At 42.3% G+C, this 19,897-nt stretch overlaps 1 protein-coding gene across 7 annotated transcripts in view; it reads left to right on the top strand.

Moving 5' to 3' along the window:
* MED12L (mediator complex subunit 12L) overlaps window positions 1–19,897 on the top strand; it is a 134,953-nt gene that overhangs the window by 102,284 nt on the left and 12,772 nt on the right. For 6 of the 7 annotated variants that reach the window (XM_054073969.1, XM_054073967.1, XM_054073964.1 and 3 more), the window contains 16 exons: window positions 436–556; window positions 1,255–1,356; window positions 3,056–3,169; window positions 5,856–6,055; window positions 6,567–6,755; window positions 7,694–7,768; window positions 7,891–8,081; window positions 8,410–8,571; window positions 11,136–11,247; window positions 12,395–12,484; window positions 13,341–13,450; window positions 13,933–14,068; window positions 14,548–14,709; window positions 16,135–16,497; window positions 17,925–18,081; window positions 19,227–19,441. In XM_054073969.1, the coding sequence (XP_053929944.1) occupies window positions 436–556; window positions 1,255–1,356; window positions 3,056–3,169; window positions 5,856–6,055; window positions 6,567–6,755; window positions 7,694–7,768; window positions 7,891–8,081; window positions 8,410–8,571; window positions 11,136–11,247; window positions 12,395–12,484; window positions 13,341–13,450; window positions 13,933–14,068; window positions 14,548–14,709; window positions 16,135–16,497; window positions 17,925–18,081; window positions 19,227–19,441 (2,499 nt within the window). The remainder of the gene's footprint in view (window positions 1–435; window positions 557–1,254; window positions 1,357–3,055; window positions 3,170–5,855; window positions 6,056–6,566; window positions 6,756–7,693; window positions 7,769–7,890; window positions 8,082–8,409; window positions 8,572–11,135; window positions 11,248–12,394; window positions 12,485–13,340; window positions 13,451–13,932; window positions 14,069–14,547; window positions 14,710–16,134; window positions 16,498–17,924; window positions 18,082–19,226; window positions 19,442–19,897) is intronic. The other variant, XM_054073966.1, reaches the window with a different exon arrangement.

Below are 19,897 nucleotides of genomic sequence, written 5' to 3'. Positions count from 1 at the left end.
CAGCAGGATTATGGAGACTTAACGCTATCCAATATCTGATTCAATATATTTATCTATAGTTTGATTGCCTCTGCCGTTAGGAACAGGTTGAAGCTATGTGTGTTGGGGACCTATTGTTGTCCTGAAGCTAAGGAATGAAGATTGATGTTATCTGTTTTTATAGCATGATAAAACTTTCTCAAGTTTTATGAGACTAATATTTTTGTTTCAGAATTTGTAATATTTGAAATAGGTACTTGTTAAAATTAAGTTTAAGAGCTATCAGTATTTCCCATAAAATGTTTGGAAAGTGCCTTAAAATGTAGAGACAGTGCTCATGTGTAAATATTTTGCTGTTTATTCTTATGATTAAGAATAATTAAGATTATTCTTATAATTCCTTAAAAATTGTGATGGTGGTGTGTGCACTGAAGCCTTGCATGTTTTTCCTTCAAGGTGAGCGACCTGTCATTCCATGATTCCCTGGCCACTTTCATCGCTATACTGATCGCCCGGCAGTGCTTTTCTCTGGAAGATGTGGTTCAGCACGTTGCCCTACCTTCTCTTCTTGCAGCTGGTAAGAAAATACCAAGAGAAAACCTTTAAATGGAAAACTTAAGACTTCTTCTGAAGTCTCCATTGATTGAAGGAGTAGTGTGTTTAGCACTGGTTGGTATGGAATGTTCTCGTTGTGCACTGCAGCACCTGCGTCCCTGCAGGTCCTGAAAGTGCAGAGGACCCACACTTGACAAGTGGTATCACAATTGTTGGCAGCGTGCTGTCTCCTTAGGTTCTGCTGCCACACCTTCCACTCACAGCTCTTTTCTGCTCTGTGCTGTGTGCTCAAATGTCTGCCACATCTACTCAGGCTGCGGGTTTCCTCCTGGCACCAGCCTGCCTGACGTTGGCATTGTCCCTCTGACCTCTTGCTCTGTGCCTCCAGCCCTGGAGTGCTGTAGCTGTAGTGCTCTTTGTTGGCCACTTCATACATTTCTTCTCAGTTGCTGCTTGGATTTGTCTTTCTTATTTTTGCTTTGACTGTCAAAATCCATTTTAACCACGTATTCTTTCCTGCCATTAATTAGATATCCTGCTTACCAAAAATCATACTGTTCTTCCCTGTGTTTTAATGACTGAAGGCTATAAATGCTGATTCCTGTTGATGAAATTATCATATTCCCATTTAAAATGGAGCTATGAGGGAGAACATTTCTAGGCCTGCCACTGGGACTTGTGAGGTCCTGGGCAGATGCCTTATGTCCACATCTTCCGTAGCCTGTGGAGATCCGGATGCTGAGCCTGGGGCGAGGATGACCTGTCGGCTACTCCTGCACCTCTTCAGGACACCCCAGGTCTGCCTCTTTCCCCAGGGGACAGGTAAGTTGCCTGCTGGTAGTCCTCTCCTTTCAGAAAGTGAACCCAGATGGGTTTAGGTGGTTGCAGATTTCATGTGTGAAAATATCCGTAGTGCAAGTAGAAAAGATAGCTTGGTTAAAATCTTACACTAGTGATAGGTTGGTATGTGCTATTCATACTTATTTGGGAAATATTTTATATATATGTAAAATCATGGAAGTTTGCCGAAACTTCTTCATTGTCAACACGTGGCCACCCGCGTGTGGCACAATGTTGAATAAAACTCAGCCATATTAATATTACATCTTAAAAAAGAAACTAAGTTCAAACGCAGCATCTGCGTATGCTTCAGGGAAGAGGAATATATTTAGAACTGTTCCGTCTTGATAGTTCTCATTTTGTTTTGGAATTGCATTGCAACAGTCTTGCGAGCTTGGGAGCTATTAATTATTAATGAATTGTTTTGCAGTGCTGCCTTCGTGCTTACGTCCTGTCAGGGCTGCGACGGATCCAGTAGTGGGTCCTCTCGCAGAGGTACAGAAACTAATAGGGATCCACATCATCAGCAGTTTGGTAGCTTTGTGTATACATTGAATTAATTGTGCTTTTATATACAGTACAATAAAGCATCTAGTCCCACAAAAGAAACACGAGGAAATTAGTTCTTAGAATATATGAATGGAGTTCACTTTCCTTTTAAATTTGAATACTCTGTGGTCTGACCTGTGTGTGTCTGCCACAGACCAAAAGAGGAAGGAAAAGGGTAAGGAACAAGCACCTGACGACTGAAAGGAAACAAGAGTGGAAATAACCCGTGTTTTGACTTATAACTGTGTCAGCAAATTTGATGATGAGAGTCTTTGTATGGGAAAATGAAATAGAAAAAAAAAAAGTAGTTTTTCAGCTCTTAATTGGTGTCAAATTGTTTCATTTAAAGTATTATAATGTTAGTTTCTTTTTTTGACTAGAAATGAATGAGTTTTTGTTGCATATTCAAGTGAAATAAGTAAGAGCTGTGAAGAATACAGTCCAAATAACAGAAATACTTTACACGCTCTCAGTCTTCGCTAGAAAGAGAAATGGATTTGAATAGATAGGAAAAATCACATCTGTCCTCTAGGGATTAGTACAAATCAAACAAAATGAGGCCACGTTACAGACTTTTCTTACTTATGGCTCAGGTTAACCACCTCAGAAATGTGGTAGATTCTTCCTTCCTTTCTCCCTTCCTCCCTCCCTGTATTTCAGTCTGTTCATCTGCTCCTTCCAGCTAGGAAAAGCACTCACTGACTTCTTTTGCAGCCTGCTTCTGACTGCAGGATTAGGCTTCACTGTGCAACAGCCATTCATATGTATTAATTTTGTCCCAGTTGTTGTGAAGACAGTGAGGGAATATCCTAAATCTGTGAAATCAAAACCAAAATACGTTCCAGTGTCTCATTGTGCTCACAAGTAGCGTATACCTGAACGCAGTGACGTGGCAGGCTCCTTTTTCTATTTAAATGATCACAGTGTTTTGATATTAATACCTCATAGCCATGTGTTCCTGTTGGTTTTAATCACTTACCTGTTGGTGTCCAGCTTCAATTTCGGAAAATTCAGTTCTTCATTCAGTTCTTGTACTTCTATAGCTATTCTAGATGAAAAAGATTTTGTACAAAGGAAATTTTAGTTGGTAAATAATAACCATTTTCTGCAAAATTTGCTCTTCTTTCCACAGGGAAATTATTTCCTGGAATTCGTTCTTCTTGCGATCGGCACCTCTTGGCTGCTGCTCACAACAGTATAGAAGTGGGAGCTGTGTTTGCAGTCTTAAAAGCAATTTTGATGCTTGGTAAGATTATGCAGAGTCACATCTAATGTTTTTGCTCTAGAGTTTGAGTGAAAAAACAGATTGTGCTAGTTTGCTTTCCTGAGAAAGCTCCTGGGAAACAAAAACCCCGGGGATAGGAGAAGAATGTGGATGCTGTGTCCATGCTTCTGTAGCACGTGAGCAGTGTCTCCCCCCAGGTCAGGAGGCAGAATGCTGCTCTGGTGAGTCAACTCCAGCTGATGAGGCTTTAAGCAGTTGGACTTTTTCATATTTTGACCCCTACTTTGGCCACTGAGTCCCAGTACATTTCACACTTAGGTGAGTCCTTCTCAAACATAGAAAGGAAATAGTCTCAGGTCATTGTTCCCACCTTTTTCTGTGTTTCACCACGAATCGCTGGTGTCTGTCATTGTAGCAGTTGCAAAAGAGTCACTACTAAGCAGCTCTCAACGAATGAGTGTGCTATTTTTGCCAACAAATAACTGCCTCAGAGCTTTGGCTTCAGTTCAGTTAAAGCTCTGGTGACCTCTGGTGATGTGTATTTTTGGAGCTAAGTAAATGTCCAGTTAAACAAGCAAAATCTCCCAGATGTGGATGTCCCCACAGAGGTATAGCTCTAGCTGGAGTCTCACTATTATATTCTCTGTTGGCCGATCATAGAATCATTTGGTTGAAAAAGACCTTTGAGATCATCAAGTCCAACAGTGCCTGTCCACTACTAAATCATATCTCTGAGCACATCATCTACCCATCCTTTAAACATCCAGGACTCAACCAATTTGACTTGATCTCAATACAGACTTGGCCTTGATATGGTTACGCTCACAAGCTCATAAGATGCTGGGGTGAAGGGAGGGTGTGATGAGGTGTTTGCTGCTGTCATCTGCTCATGTGCGTTGGGCACAGATGCCCATCAGCTTGTTTCCCACGCTCTTTACAATGACCTTGTCTCAGGCTTCGGGTTCTGCAGGGCTTGATGCGCCTGCTTTATCAGTCACTGGGTCAGCGGTACAGCAGTTTCTGGATTCATATGGATTTGAGGCAACAGCTTTCGCTTCTCAGGGTGTTTTACTGTTTTGCTCTTGGCCTGCTCAAGCCGTGTCTATTCTGTCTCACCTGCGACGTCCTCTCAGCAGGGAGGTGACTCCTTGTGCTGCCAGGGGCTGTGCAGAGTCCACTGAGGCAGGGGTGTGCCTGCCATGGTGGGGAGCTGGGTGAGCCTGCTGGGCCGACCATGCAGCGCTGACGGAGGGGTCGGGGATGAAAAGTGTGTTGTTGGGTCACGGCCACCACTGCCACCCTCCACGTGGTCGCGTCTGCTCTGTCACAGCCAGTCAGGGCTCTTGTTTTGGTCGACTGTTCAAGGCAAGTTCAGTCTTGTTTCAAAAAAGCATGGTATGCTGTTTGTTTAGGAGTAACTAACTCTAAAGCACCTCAAAGGAGGGTGGGGGCACAGGCGTTGGCTGCTTTTCTTAGCAGTAACTCTACTAAACCCTCATTAATTTTTTCATCCAGGGTAATGCAGTACCAGGGAACACAGGAACAGTGACGAGAGAACTTGGTGTGCAGGAGAACCAAAGGCACCGTGTTTCACCATGTAGTTGTGTATTAGTTTAGGGATGTGGCCACAGCTGCTGAAGGGCTGTCACCATCCCTGGTCCGGTAATTTGAAATATTTTGCTGGTAGTTGTAGATTTTAGCAAAAAATCCTAGCAGATGTGTAACCAGCTGCCCTGGTATGAGTGTGTGTGTGTTTAGGTGGCTGAAACAAGCCCTCTAGGGTTGTCACATCCTGTTAGTTGTTGATCTTAGTGGTAAACTGAGGGAGTTTCGAAGGAATGGCTGTCGTATGCGGTGCATCAGTTAAGAACACAGGAATTTCTGCTGACTTAAAGCTTCTCATGCAGGCTGTTGTCATGCGTGCTCCTGGGTGGCCTCGCAGGCTCTGGGGTGTTATTATGTGCAGCAGTCTGGGCTGTTTTCCCCACTACTACATGCTGTAGTTGCATCATCTTCCTTGTCCAAAGTTTCAGGCCTGTAAACATGTAAATGGTGAACTGCTACAGGTCTGATTTTCTTGTGTCTGAAGTATTTTTCCTTGTTTCTCTGGTCACCCCCGTTGGTTTCAGGTAGATGGTGGTCGTAGGGTTGGGGTGATGCCTTGCAGAGAGGAGGGGCTCACCAGTGTTTGCCAGGCTCCCTCGGTGTCCTCTGTCCTTCTCCATTCCCAGGCAGATCAGTCTCTTGTCAAGAAGTTCGTAGTAAGGTGGGCCTAAGGGGCTACTGCTCAACACTTGTGTCTTGATGTATGAAGTGTTACTAAATCAAAGCAAGAGAGAAGACTTGGAAAAGGGACATCTGAGAAGAAGAGCGAGTAACCCAACTCTTCCTTATTTGCCGAACCAATTCCATACACTGATAGACTTTTCCCTGTCAAGCAGGTAGTGGCTTTATTTGTGTTTGATTTGTATAAACCTTTTCCTACTAAAATATCCATTAAATATCCATTCAAAAGATGCTGTGCAAAATGAAGCAAATGGACAATACTTTGCAAATGGTCATTTTCAGAGTCGATTAGTGCTGCCCTTTGTGGATGCCAGTGCCTCACTCCTGCTTTGCTCCTCAGCTGGCCTGTGGCCCCAGAGATGTCCCTCGGTGGGTTAGCAGGTTGGGGCACAGAGGTTCACCCTGTGCTTCTGCTCTATAGGTGACGCTGAAATTGGCAGCAACAACGTCAACTCCTTGAAGAGCGAAGACTTCTCTGTGAGAGGCTTATTAGATGAACTCAATGAGGATGAAATCTGGGGTTCCTCTCACACTTCAAAATCATGTGGAAAACCTGTTTCCATTGAAACTGCTAGTTTAAGCGAGTATGCTAGATATGTGCTAAGAACGATTTGCCAGCAGGTAATCTCTAAAACTACTCTTTTTTCTTCATTTGAAGAAACAATGTTATTTTATTTGAAAAGCACGCAAAATGAATGCTGAAGTATTTAAATATTTGAGTTCTGTTTGGGTTTCCTGATTTGGAAACCCAAATTTATACACAGAAATATATATTATTGGGGAAAATTTGCTTTACTTAGTTATTAGCTTCTCTTCACACTCTATCTACATGAGTCTCGAGCACTTTGAAGATGGTGGGATCATTCCATCAGCTGTTGCTCAAAGTGCTTTTGCATTAGCATTTGTTCTATTGCAAAGTTTAGTGTAGAATAAATGAATTTGAAAACCCTTTTAACGGTCTTATACTTTCAGAGGGTACTGAATGACAGAAGACATTTCTAATCTCACATGTTGCATGGACCATGGTTCGCTTCAAGTTTTGCGTATGGAAAAATGGCTTTTCTGTTTGGCTTAGCAACGTGTAACATCGCCTTGAAACTACATTGTGAACCTGTTCTCTGATTACTTACAGGAATGGGTTGGAGAGCACTGTTTAAAAGAACCTGAGAGGCTGTGCACAGACAAAGATCTGATTTTGGATCCTGTTCTTTCAAACAAACAAGCACAGAAACTGCTTCAACTTATCTGTTATCCTCATGGTATTAAAGAATACACCGAGGGTGACAACCCTCAGAGGCAGCATATCAAACGCATACTTCAGGTAATGCAGTGGGGAAAAGGTGGAAAAACTGTCTGCGATGCGCTGACTCGTGACCTGTCATGCAGTGGCACCTCTGTGTGGCATTAATTTGCAGTTGCTGGTCCAATCAAGCATTGGATTCTTCTTTAAAGACTGAGTGTGCTCAGGATCCCCAGTCTCCGTGATAGTATGACTTCTGGTGTCTCGTTACTTCTGATTCCACGGTTACGGAGGAAGCAAGCGCACGGCACACCCATCGTTGCTGTGCATCGCTGTCAGTCAGTAGGAAGTCAGTGAAAAGGGAGCTGCTTCTAGGGCTGCTTCGGTGGAGATGCCTCCTGTCTCAGTAGGGCTCTCTGACAGTACTGAGGTGAAAGACACTCCTGCTCTTCAGGAAAGGATGGTCCTAAACTGATCATTTCTTCAAATTCAGCTACATTAGGAGCATTTCATTTCTTAAAATACAGAATGGATTTTCTTTGAATAGACCTGTGAAGAATCAAGTGAACAATATCTGGACCAGGGCACGTAGTGATTGGTGTCCTGCAAAATAATCACTTTAGCTGCTGCATTTGCTTTAATTGCGTCTAGAAAGCCTTGTACTAAATACAAACACGTCTGCTTGCATGGCAATACTATGGATTAATGTAGCTACTAACAAAAGAGGGAATGACTTTTTCCATATTCGTATTTAACTAAACTCAAATTTTTTAGAGAGTGAGATTTTTATTCAGAAAAGTCGCATGGTTGAAAGCATTGCTACAAAGATGTGGAAGTTAACGGGCATTCCTTAATAGTTCTGATATTTTGCGATGCCATTGGACTAAAGCGTAGTGACTGTGATGATCTGCTTCTAAGATCAGGTTTTTGCATGTAATGTAGTCAATTCTGAGATTTATTCTTTCCTTCAGACCCGTAAAGTGTTGACACATGTATTTGTAATGTTCATTGTTACCTAGAACTTAGACCAGTGGACTCTCCGGCAGTCTTGGTTGGAGCTGCAACTAATGATCAAACAGTGCATGAAGGAGCCCGTGAGTATTTCTTTTCAAACTTCCTTATCTAAATATTTAATGCAAAAAAGTATGTTAAATTTTAACGTAGTCCATGAGCAAACATACCATGAATGTGCTAGTTTACTTATGTTTTACTGTAGGGTTCTGGGTCTGTGGCTGAAATGAACAGCTTGTTGGATAATATTGCAAAGGCGACAATAGAGGTGTTTCAGCAATCCGCTGATCTAAACAATAACTCTTCTAACTCTGGTATAGGCCTCTTCAATCCAAACTCTGTTGGAAATGCTGACACAAGTAATACAAGACAGAATGGTAAAAAGACTTTCCTAAGGTATTTTTTGTAGCACCTTTTTAATTATTTTAGCCAATGTGATGCTTTATTACATGTAGATTGCCTAGACTTTTTTTGTACATGAACAGGAATGTACAGAAATGCCTTACCTGAAGGTTACTTCTATTTTTATTTTTGTTTAATGATAAATATAGTTGCTATTCTTGAATTTTCTGGAAACCAGAAATTGTGACTGCTCGGTCCCCAGTAGTTACTCCAGATGCATTGTGTCATCTGCTTTATTAAAGCAGTTCAGACTCAGAAAAGCTAATTCTGGTGGCAAAAGTACATGGATATTTTGGCTGATATAAATTTGTTCTACTTGTAGTTCCTCTGAGCGGCGAGGAGTGTGGCTGGTGGCTCCCTTGATTGCAAAACTGCCTACCTCAGTTCAAGGTAGGGTCTTGAAAGCTGCAGGAGAGGAGCTGGAGAAAGGTCAGCATTTGGGGTCATCTTCTAAGAAGGAAAGAGATAGACAGAAACAAAAAAGGTACGACTTTGGGAATTCCCTGTACGCAGAGCCGAAAGGTGATTTTGAAGGAGGGGTATACTGAGGACTGGATCTTGGCTTCCCAAAACCTCATTGGTTCATTTTTTTAAAAGCATGAAGTTGTCACCCCTAGACAGGGCTCAGGTTTCATTCGGTTGGAAGAAATATCATTGGTTTCAGAGGGAGAAATGTGGAAGCTTTGTTACGCATCTTCCAGCAGCCACTCTGCAGTTTGGTGGTGGGAAATGTTAAAGCTTTAAAAGAATGTTTACAGTGCTTGTTGTATCTCCCCTTCTATCGAAGTAGGCCACTTTTCTTGATATTAAGATCCCATAATTGTCATAAGAAGTGACTTAATTCCTGTTGGGAATTAAGCTTAAGCTCACTTCTAACTTTCCAAGTGTATGAGAATCTTAATGACGTAATGGTTATTGATTTTTCTTTAGTTAAAGATGCTTTCACAGTGCCTATATTTTTTTTTTTTATTCTTTCTTAGAGTTCTAATAGAAATCATTCTGAATCCTGTACACAAGGTCTCTTAGCTTCGAATACTAACCATCTTATTTTTTGTAAGGCTCTTCCTGTTTTGTGGAGCTTTCGCTCATCACTTCCAAAGTACAGTTGTTCAAGTAAATAAATCACTTCTTAAAGATGGTGTTTGCGTGTTGTATACGGTGCCACCTTAAGTTTCTTGTTTTGCCCTTACTAGGCTGCATTGTCCAGTCCTTTCCCTGAGCTGGGATGAATAACTGGGCTTTACCACTTTGTAGTACTCTTGTAAACCCATGTTTTGTGTGTTGATTTTGACTTATGGTTGTCATTAAATTCGTAGAGACATTTAAATCTGCTGCTGTTTTCCAGTCTCTTCCTTATCTTCCCTGAAAGGTTAGATAATTGAGTTGTTTTTCTTCCCATCATCATGTTATGCTGGACCCTCTTAGTTCACCTGGGCTGGTTCTTTAATGAACTGCTTATGCGATATATTGACCTATAGAAATTCTGTTCCCCATGTTCAGTTTTTGAGTTAAGTGCGCTTTGGTTTAGCTTTATGAAACATCTTTTTTTCATCCTTCTAATTAATTTGTAGTACTTCCTTGAGCTGTTGTTAGATAAAATGACAGCTTGCTTTCCAGATCCTTTGTTAGGCGTTTCTGAGCATTTTGGCACTCTTCTGGTATTCACTGGCTCTCTTTCTCCTTGCATCAGTAGAAGGGAGTATGGAACCTCTCTTCCATCTTTTTTTCCTATGGTAGAGCTCTGTAGAGAATCTAAACCAAGCCTCTTTCAAAGCCTGAATAAAATGCCTATAGAAACTGTTAGTCCTTTTCTCTGCAGTGGTTCTTAGTAAAAGCATTTACAGTTGTTCTGGTTGTAGACTAACTTACTGCCCTGTGTGCTTTTTGAAGCTTTTCAGTCTCCTATTGATCAAAACCAACCTGTACTACTCTCTGAGTTACAAAACCCACGATACCGTGGGAAAGTATGAAATCTGATATAACATATATAAGATCTCTTTGTGGAGCAGGGACAGCAAGTGCAATAATGACTGTCTTGCATACTGTAGTTTTTCCTATGGGAATTAATGAGAAAACGAAGAGGCGTTCCGACTACGTTTGTCCTAAAATCTGAAAAATCACTGTTTAACATGACTTTTGAAACTGCAGACTTTCTCTTTTCCTCCTTTTATGGGACCTTGGGATTTTGCAATTCCTTTATACTAATTGTCACTGAAATGGTTGAAATCAAAGTAAATGTTGGATTAGAAAACTTGTTGAAATGAATACTTGTAATAAATAGACACATCTAGTGTGGATCTGTATTTATGTTGTGTTTACAGATGCATGTGATTTTCTAGGAGCTTACATACCTAAAGCTGCAAAAAGCTGTTACTCAAATCCCTTTGTGGACATTTTAAACTTCGCTTCTACTTCACATGTTGTATTTCCAAATTCATCTCATCATATTTCTTTCAGTTCGTCTTAATTTTGTGTTTCTCCTGGAGACACATGAATCTGAAAAAAAAGCCAAATTAAACAAAATCTGGGTACACTTCCATTGGCACAGGGTGTCTCCTACAAGCAGCTACAGCCACCTCTCAGTTCACTTACACTAAGCCCATGGTAGAATTTGAGTGGAATTCAGGCAGCTCTCATTCTAATCCATGTTTATAGGGGAAACTTTCTTGGGATGCACTTCAGACCACTAACGTGGATTGAGTTGCCTAATCTCCACTAAAATTCTATCCCTGCTTAATGAAAGTTAATCACGTTCTGTTTCTGAGCCAGGCCTTCCAGTGTCCGCACAATTCTTGGTCATTCAGTGCTCGGAGCTCGGTTGGTTCTTAATGACGTACATAATACATGTGTTTGGCTGGTGCTCTGCCTTCTTGTGTGCATGATCTTTTCATTCCTCTGGCAAAGCTTTAATTTACTAAACCAGAACCAGACATAGATGCCGGCAATGCTACTTCCAGGGGGAAAAAGTAGACACAACAAGGAAGGGACTGAGGATGGGAAGTATCTAAATAACTTTACTAATTCACTTGTGTGTTTGCCTCTCTCAAGCATGTCTCTCTTGAGTCAGCAACCTTTCCTTTCATTGGTACTTACTTGCCTTAAGGGACAGGATGAGCAACGGGAAGGGCTTCTAACGTCACTGCAGAATCAAGTCAATCAGGTAAAACAAGCACATAACCATGAGCACCCTTTGTTAGCTCTTTCATGTGTCATCAGTCGTATGCGTGTACAATGGTGTAAACCCAGGGAAATGACAGTGCGGTGGTAGGCCAAAAGGGACAGTCCAGGGAAGGAAGAACAGGGATGTGTTTGTTCTCTTTTGAGAGTGAATATACTTTTTTTTCTCTGAAGCTGTTACAGAGAAATATAATGAACTGAGTCTGATTTTAGTTCTTTGTAGGAAAAATGATAAAAGATGTTTGCTCTGAGAGTAAAAGTCTTCTCAGTCTGTAGCTTGAGCATAAAAAGTTTTCCTAAGTTTGAAACTTTCTTTCTTTAGGAAAACCCTTTATCTTCTCCAACTGGTACAGATTAAGAGGGTTTTGTGTTTAAAGAAAGAGATAGTGCTAGTCCCAAGCTGGCTGTTGCCAACGGCTCTTCCTTTGGATCACTGGTACTTACTCAGAGCCTCTGCTGTTCTGCCCTAGACTTCCTGCTGCCGCCTGGCTCCTGCTGTAGCCTACGATAGCTCCCCTACAATAGTGCCCAGCGTACTGAGTCCACGTTTCCTTTTTTTCTGTCTGTAGTTTCTGTGAATTACTGTGACAGTGAAAAATGGTACCTGTAGGGCCATTGGTTTCTCATACTGCCTCTCAGCTCAGGCCCAGGCCCTGATGTAGATCCACATCCTGGTTGAATTCATTCCTTTAATGTTTATTTCCCCTGGTGTTACTGCCACTTGGACTTTCCTTTTGCTGGGTGGATTCTTCCCTGAAATTCATCTGGTCCAGGTTCCCTAAAGTGCTGCTCACTTCTTATCCAGAGATCCCACCAAGTCCTCTTGGGAAACTGCATTTATTTGCCCATGCTGAGCAGTTACATAGGGTGCATGAAACAATATTTTTAATAAATACGTAACAGAGCTGCTTATTTTCTTTTTGCTATAACAGGAAGATCTTGTCACACAACTGATTATCAGCTCTTTACTAGTTTGCTTAACCTGCTCTCAGCCTTAAACAGGCATGAGGATGAAAAGGTTAATAATCTTTTATGATTCCATGTAGATAATGGTCACAGATACTTAAACTTCAAAGAGAGAACATTCATTTGCAGGAAGAAAACAACCTTAGTCATCTGCTTTTTCTTAGATCCTTAGTAACTGGAGGGAAGAACGGTATCAGGACGACGTTAAGGCTAGGCAAATGATGCATGAAGCCCTACAACTTCGTCTTAACTTGGTAAGAAAAACTTATGTGGTTACCCTGATGTTATAAAAAGGTGTAGCAGCTGCTCTGGAATAGGTGGTAAAGAGGAAGAAGTACTGCATCAGCTGGGGCTCCCCTGGAGCTATCAGTTGAGGGGGGTCCTTAGCCCCCAGCCTTGCGCTTCAGGCACCTCCACTGGGATGAGGATGGGCTGAGGCCACACCAGGCTGTGGGCTGGCACTGGCTGAAGGCTTGAGCTGTGCTTTCATCAGCTGGAAGTGTTGTAGCTTGGACATTTGGGGCTTGGACTGTATTCTGGCCAGGCAGTCATCAGGCTTGCAGCCCGAGTGTGTGTTGCAGCTTGCTCCTTGGAAGGATGGGTTTTGGCAAAATGACTCCTTCTCCAAGCCAAGGCATATTTTACAGTATATGGTAGGAATAGTGAAAACCTCTTCATAGAATAACACATATCATTTATCAGCTTTCATTTTCAATCAATGCTACATTGTTCTTCGGATTTTTTTCTCTTTGCACTGGACATTGTCTCATTTTGGGGTGCAGCTGTGAAGTGGTGCTATGATGTTTTAATTTTATACCTTTTCAGTTCTGAGAATGTTTTTGCTTATTTCAGTTGGTTGCATCAAACACAAAAGTGAAGATACTGAACTGAAGGAGCAGTGTAATAACGTTTTGCTTTTCTCTAGTTCCTTCTTAGGAGAAGCTTTTTCTGGGAGCACGGGGTGGGGAGGAAGACTTTTAAAGCCAGCACTTCGAGATAGTGCTTATGGGAGTGGATAGTGAGTTTATTCAGAAGTAATCCCTACAACAAGGGAAGCGTGCCTCTGTGAGATCTATGCAGAGCCTTGCTATCGGCTGTGCTGTTTTGCAGGTCGGTGGCATGTTTGACACCGTGCAGAGGAGCACCCAGTGGACCACAGACTGGGCACTTCTGCTCCTCCAGATAATCACTTCAGGAACTGTTGACATGCAGACCAACAAGTATGTCTGTGCTCTTTAAATGAGCTCATTCATGTCCTTAGCGCTTTTATATTTAGATTGCATGTGTATTATTGTTACATTTTTTCTGATATTATCCTTTTACTGCTTGAGTGTAATTTACCTGCTCAGTGCTGGTCTTGGATGGGGAGCATCTCTGTTTCGGAAAGAACTGGAGCGTCTATTTACGGTCTGCCGTAACAAGCGTGTACCTGAGCCCTTTCCTCAGCTGGAGCCTGTAATTCCAAACGACTGTTAGCAGTTTGTGCTGCCTGTGGCTCTGAGCTGGGGTTCGTGTGTATGTCTTAACAATCCACCTGCACACATACAATGGGGCTTATGCATGTGCTCCAAGATATGTGTGTGTACAGAAAGCCCTGAAAAACCCAGTTGGTTTGAAGAGCCGCCTTTGTGGCCTTTGCCATGAATGTCTGTTCTTGGATCTCTTGGCAATCAGAAGTTCTAATGCTTATCTTTACTCCCAGCGAATTGTTCACAACCGTGCTTGATATGCTGGGTGTGCTCATCAATGGGACGCTTGCCTCAGACTTGTCAAACGCTTCCCAAGGAGGGCCTGAGGAAAACAAAAGAGCTTACATGAATTTAGTGAAGAAATTAAAAGTAAGCATTATATCCTGTTTTTTCTTTTGAATTACGTTCTGTGCTCATCTTTTAGCTCTGTCGTTTCCAGTTCTGGAAAGGCCTCTTGGAAAAAGAGCAGAGACTGAAACAAAGAGAAAATAAAAATACAGGAATGTGTGGGTGGGAAGACAGACTTCTAATATTTTCTTCATATTAAATTACAGTTAGGGACTCTGCAAGACACTTAGTTACTTTTATTCATGCTTGAGACACTAAACTTGAATTTAATTTGTATTAAATATTTTATACATTCTATGCAAACAAAAGATGAAAAGATAATTCACATTCTTAAAAAAGCAAAGCAAAACAACCTTGCGAAGCCCCTTGTTTAAATTTAGCGAAAGTACCAGGAAATGATTCATCCAGAAACTGGATGTTTTCTAATAGTGAAAGCAGTGCAATGGTTCTCTTCCCTTTCCTCCCCTCCTGTTTGATCAATCGCTGTATTTATTCTTCAGAAAGAGCTGGGAGACAAGCGCTCGGAAAGCATTGACAAGGTTCGCCAGCTGCTCCCTTTGCCGAAGCAGACGTGTGACATTATCACTTGTGAGCCCATGGGATCCTTGATCGACACCAAGGGGAACAAAATTGCAGGGTTTGACTCCATCGATAAGAAACAGGCAAGAATAAACGTTTGCTTTCAGCTCAGTTTTGCCACGGTTTTTGAAGCGTAGGAAATTCTAGTGAGCAGGTACAGCTTGTACAACACACGCATTTATACGCAGTAGCAGAAAAGCGGTGCATTCTGCTGGAACACAGCTTTTGCTGCCCCCGCAGTCCTCACTGAGCTTTCAGCCACAGCAGCGCAGTCTCTTTTGAGAGGCAGGCTCTCGAGGAGCGGCGGTGCCCAGAGCGGGGAGTGCTGCCCTGGCACGATAAGACCTTTAAAAACTGTTACAAATAACAGACCCCTTTTTGGTATCAACTGTGTTTGTGTTCCAGCTGTTTTTGCACAATTTTTGTTTGCGTGATCCAGGGGAGCATTCCCAGGCAGAGTGTGAAAGCCGGAGTGGGTTTATGGAGGTATGCAGGGAGTTGTTAAACCCCATCTGAGCGGGTTTGATCCGGCTGTGCACTGAGAGCAGCACCGACAGCAATTCCACCCTCCTCTCCCGGCCGGTTCCCTGGTACTTGCAGATAGTCTCAGAGCTTCAGGCACATATACATTGATAAAGGGAACAGTTCTATAACTCGTACAAATTCAAGAGCTGAAATAACCTTTCATTTTCTGTTTAAAATCATAGAATCATGGAACAGTTTGGGTTGGAATGGACCTTAAAGCCCATCCAGTTCCAATCCAGACACTTCCCAGTAGACCAGGAGTCATCGTGTTTGCTGCATGCGCCTCCTCGTTAAATCCCAGAGTACATGGTCTTTTTGTAACTGCCACTGCGAGGGTTGTTGACATGAGCTTGCTCAGTTTTGCAATGTAGGGTCTTGACTGGAGGCAACTCCAGTTGCCAAAACCGAAATGGCGTTTGACTTGAACAGCAGAAGCTCTTAAAAAAATTATTTGCTTTTCAAGTGGAATCTGACATTGGAGAACTCATTTAACCTGGGAACCTTTAGACCTATTTTGTATATTTTGGAAATACGAAGGCGTGCATTTTTTTTTTAAGTGAATTTATTTAAAAGAAAAGAATAGAGCTTAGGACAGAGCTTTTTATCCTGCAGACTAGATAGGCATTTTTAGGTGATATACAGCTTAGTCTTATCTCCCCTTATTTCAATATTTAAACTTTTAGCAAGCATATTGTCAGATTAGTGATTTTTGATAGATATTTGACTTTTCCTCCAAAATACGATAGATGGAACTTGGGATTTTTAGCACAGCTCTAAGCAAATGGTACTATAAAAATATAATTTCTTTTTAATTGGTGACAGCCTTGGATCAAGGTTAAAATCCTACCAGAATGCATTTGGTAGATTTTGCGGAAGGGAAAAACCTGCACTAGATTTTTCTGACTCAAATAACGATGTATAAAAGCAAGTAGTCTGCTCTAGCATTTTCTTAAAGTACTAACTTCACTTTTATTCTGAAACAGGGTCTTCAGGTTTCAACAAAACAAAAGATCTCCCCTTGGGATTTATTTGAAGGTCACAAAAATCCTGCTCCTCTCTCCTGGGCATGGTTTGGTACAGTTCGTGTTGACAGAAAAGTGATAAAGTATGAGGAGCAGCAGCATCTCCTCCTGTACCACACACACACCAAACCCAAGCCACGGAGTTACTACCTCGAGCCCTTGCCCCTTCCTCCAGAGGAGGAGGAGGAAGAGCCCACCACCCCTGTCTCTCAGGAACCAGAAAGGAAGTCAGGAGAGCTCTCAGATCAGGGAAAACTTGCCATGGATGACGAGAAGAAGACAAAGGGCAGGAAGCGAAAGTCCAAGTCAAGCTCAAGGGCTGATGTAAGTGGTTGGTGCCCAATACAAAACTTGAAATACCTCACTGAAGCATCTTCTGTTGCATGGTGCTGTCTTAGCTACCCTCAGGAATTGTTCTGCACCTGGAGGAGCAGTTCATAGTAAAGAGAGTGTATGGAGATAGTCAGGAGGAGAGTGGATTTCTATCAAACAGAGCTCAGTGCAGAAGAATGTACTGTGCTTAGAAACTCACGTGCTATGTAAAAATATGCCAGACTAGATGCTACTCACTAAATGGTGAGGCTGCACCTGGAATCCTGTGTTCAGTTTTGGGCCCCTCACTACGAGGAAGGCATTGAGATGCTGAAGCGTGTCCAGAGAAGAGGAATGGAGCTGGTGAAGTGACTGGAGAACAAGGGTTATGAAAGGAGGCTGAGGGAACTGGGGTTGTTTAGCCTGGAGAAGAGGAGGCTGAAATGGCTTCAAGTTGCAGCAGGGCAGTTTTAGAGCAGACATCAGGAAAAACTTCCTCACCAAAAGGATTCTCAAGCACTGGCAGAGGCTGCCCAGGGAGGTAGGGGAGTTCCCATCCCTGGAGGGGTTTAACAGACGGGTGGATGAGGTGCTCAGGGATGGTTTAGTAGTGGATGGGTATGGTTGGACTCGATGATCTCAAAAGTCTTTTCCAACCAGGTGATTCTGTGACATATTCAGGTTCCATGTATGCTTATCTTGTCTGGTGGAAAGCTGTTATTGTTTGTATGGATTGCTAAAATTCCACCTGCTCAAGTTACATTGAGAGTAAACACAGTGGTTCAGACGCAGGTCCCTTTCAAATGGAAATCAGTTTGTAAGAAGCTCTTTCACACTGATAAACTGTTTGACTGTGCAGCTTGTTCTGGTTTCTGAGGCGCTTTCTCTTTGTGTTTTGATGATGTGTGGGTTCCTGAGCTGAAGAATGACGTAGAGCATGGGTTTGGAAAACGTGTGTGACCCAAACAGCACGTTTCCTGTTCACCATTCTGTGTGATTCCATCCTCTTCATGCTGCTGCCAGCGCATTCGTACATGTTGCAGATGCGGTTGTATTCTGGTAGCCTGCAGCTGGCTTGTCCATGTGTTGCATTTGAAGTAACTGTAATATTAAGATAATTTTTTCCCCTTTTTGTTGTTTCAGGTAAGTTCCTCCTGTTCTTTATGTACTGGTACAGTAAAGTGTCCTTGTCCTGTACTATACTGAGGTATAGTATAGCCTGCAGAAAATACTTGTTAATAAGGTAGAAAGTGGATGATGTGTCTGTGCGGTTGTTAATTACCAGTGGGCAGCCTGAGACTTAATCTGGTTTTTACATCATTGCAGACAACAATGGGAACTGTCTCTGTCCTTTAATAATTCAGTAGGAAAATCGGCATTATTTATGAGTTCGTAAGGTATGAATGTCAGTAACATTCACTTCTACCGTGTATTTTCAGGAATACCCACAGAACAACTTATACAGAGTGCCTCCCACATATTCACCAGGTTCCTCGCAGATGATGCAGCATCCTCCGGCTGCCCTGTGGGGTTACAATGTCCTGGGCCAGCCGCAGCAGCCGGGCTTCTTTGTGCAGAGCCAGCCCCTCCCACCAGGTACGAGACACCTTTGAGTTCACAAACAAGGGGCTTTCTTATATGAGACGGGATAAAAATTGACTGCTTCTGACCTCATTTGATTTCTAACCGTCTCTGAAGCGGGAAATGTCCGCTGATATCATTTCCTTTGCTCCATAGCTAGCTGAGGTTTTTTGAAGGGCTTTCTGTTCTCAGTTGTAGCTCTGTCTCTATTAAGCTATTGAACTTTTTTGGTAGATAAGTAAAAAATTACAAACTGTGGTGACAGTATAAGAAAGCTGGTAGATGTTCGATGAGGAGTGAAACAAGTGGGATGATTAAAGGAAACAAATGACTGGGATATTTCTTCTTTGATTCATACTGAGAACTACAGAACTACGGCGGCTACTTTACCATCTGCTAGAGGGAATAAGTAAAACCCTGGGCTCGCATTTTTTCAGCATTTGTGATATGTGCTTTATTTTCTGTAGGATTCTTCCAGTCAGTGTGTACAGTTTGCTACAGGCATTGTACTTGCTGTAGGGCACAGCAGTTTGTGACGTCGTGAGAAACACCTTCTTGGATACTATTCATAAGTTTAGAAGTTTAGTTCCAGTTATAAATGTTAAATATTTTTTCCTGGAACTCTAAATACAACTAGAGCTGTATTTTAAGTGTGTAAATGTCTTCATAATATACCGGACAGTGGCTGAAGTTTTAAGGAAATGCTTAAATGTTTTTAAAAACAGATGTTTAACATTACCTTTATAAATCTGACACATAGACACATGATTTCTATCAAATGACGTGGAGTGCATAAATTACTGCAATCTCATTGTGAAACTGGCTTGCCATAATACGCTGCACATATCGTACTTTTGCTCTGACTTTTTGTTCCTCAGTAGTAGTCACACATTTTATGTGATGTAGAACATGCAACGGTCCATAAACTTTTTGCTTTTCGTTCTCATTTACAAGTGGCAGTCTTCGAAGTTATTTTACCCATTTAATTTCTCAGGCCAGTAGTCTGGTTTAATCCCCTTCACCGTCTGCCTTTACAGAGATGAGTTTATCCTCGTTATTGTAGAGCTAACCAAACAGGAGCCGGTGAATTAGCAGTGGTCTGTGCCAAGAGCACTCTTACTGGAGGCAGAGAATGCATTTGCGTTTTGGGTGGTTTTTAGGTGGTTCCAGGCTGGATCTGACAGGCTCCTTTGTTCCAACTAACACGAAGCAAGCCCTGTCGAACATGCTGCAGCGACGCTCTGGCACCATGATGCAGCCCCCATCTGTCCATGCAATCACGCCTCAGCAGCAGTTGCTTCAGATGAAACTCCTGCAGCAAGAGCAGCAGCAGCGGCTCCTCAGGCAGCAAGCACAGTCACGGTCTCTCCAACAGGTTTGTCCAAACCCCTAAGTGTGAAGAGCAGCACAGTAGTTTTACCTTCCAATTTGGCTCTTTGCCCTGCATAGGCTTATGGAGCGAAGAGCCGGTTGATATTTACGATTTCAGTATAACCCCAAAGATTGCTTAACCAGAGCCATCTGCTTTTAAACTTCATTTGCCCTTTGGTCTCAGTCCCTTCTATTTTTCTTGTATTTCATAAAATCAGGTTTTGCTTCTCCTACATGATGATATTCTTGTTCCCTGTTGTGTCACAAAGACTTCCATAGTGGGATTGCATGGTATTCTGTACCACCAAGCTACACGTAAGTGGCAAGGGCACAGCAATGCTCTTCACAATTAAACCTCCAGGAAGCTCAGCAGGAGCTGTTTCTGTACACATTGTGCACGTGGATACCCACGTTCTCTAGAAATAGCTGGTATTTGTTCTCCTAACGTTTTTGCAGGATA

Source organism: Cuculus canorus, chromosome 9 (assembly GCF_017976375.1).
Source record: "Cuculus canorus isolate bCucCan1 chromosome 9, bCucCan1.pri, whole genome shotgun sequence".
Taxonomy (NCBI): Eukaryota; Metazoa; Chordata; class Aves; order Cuculiformes; family Cuculidae; genus Cuculus; species Cuculus canorus.
The sequence above is the reverse complement of the archived record's forward strand: the minus strand, read 5'-3'. Positions and strand labels throughout refer to the sequence as shown.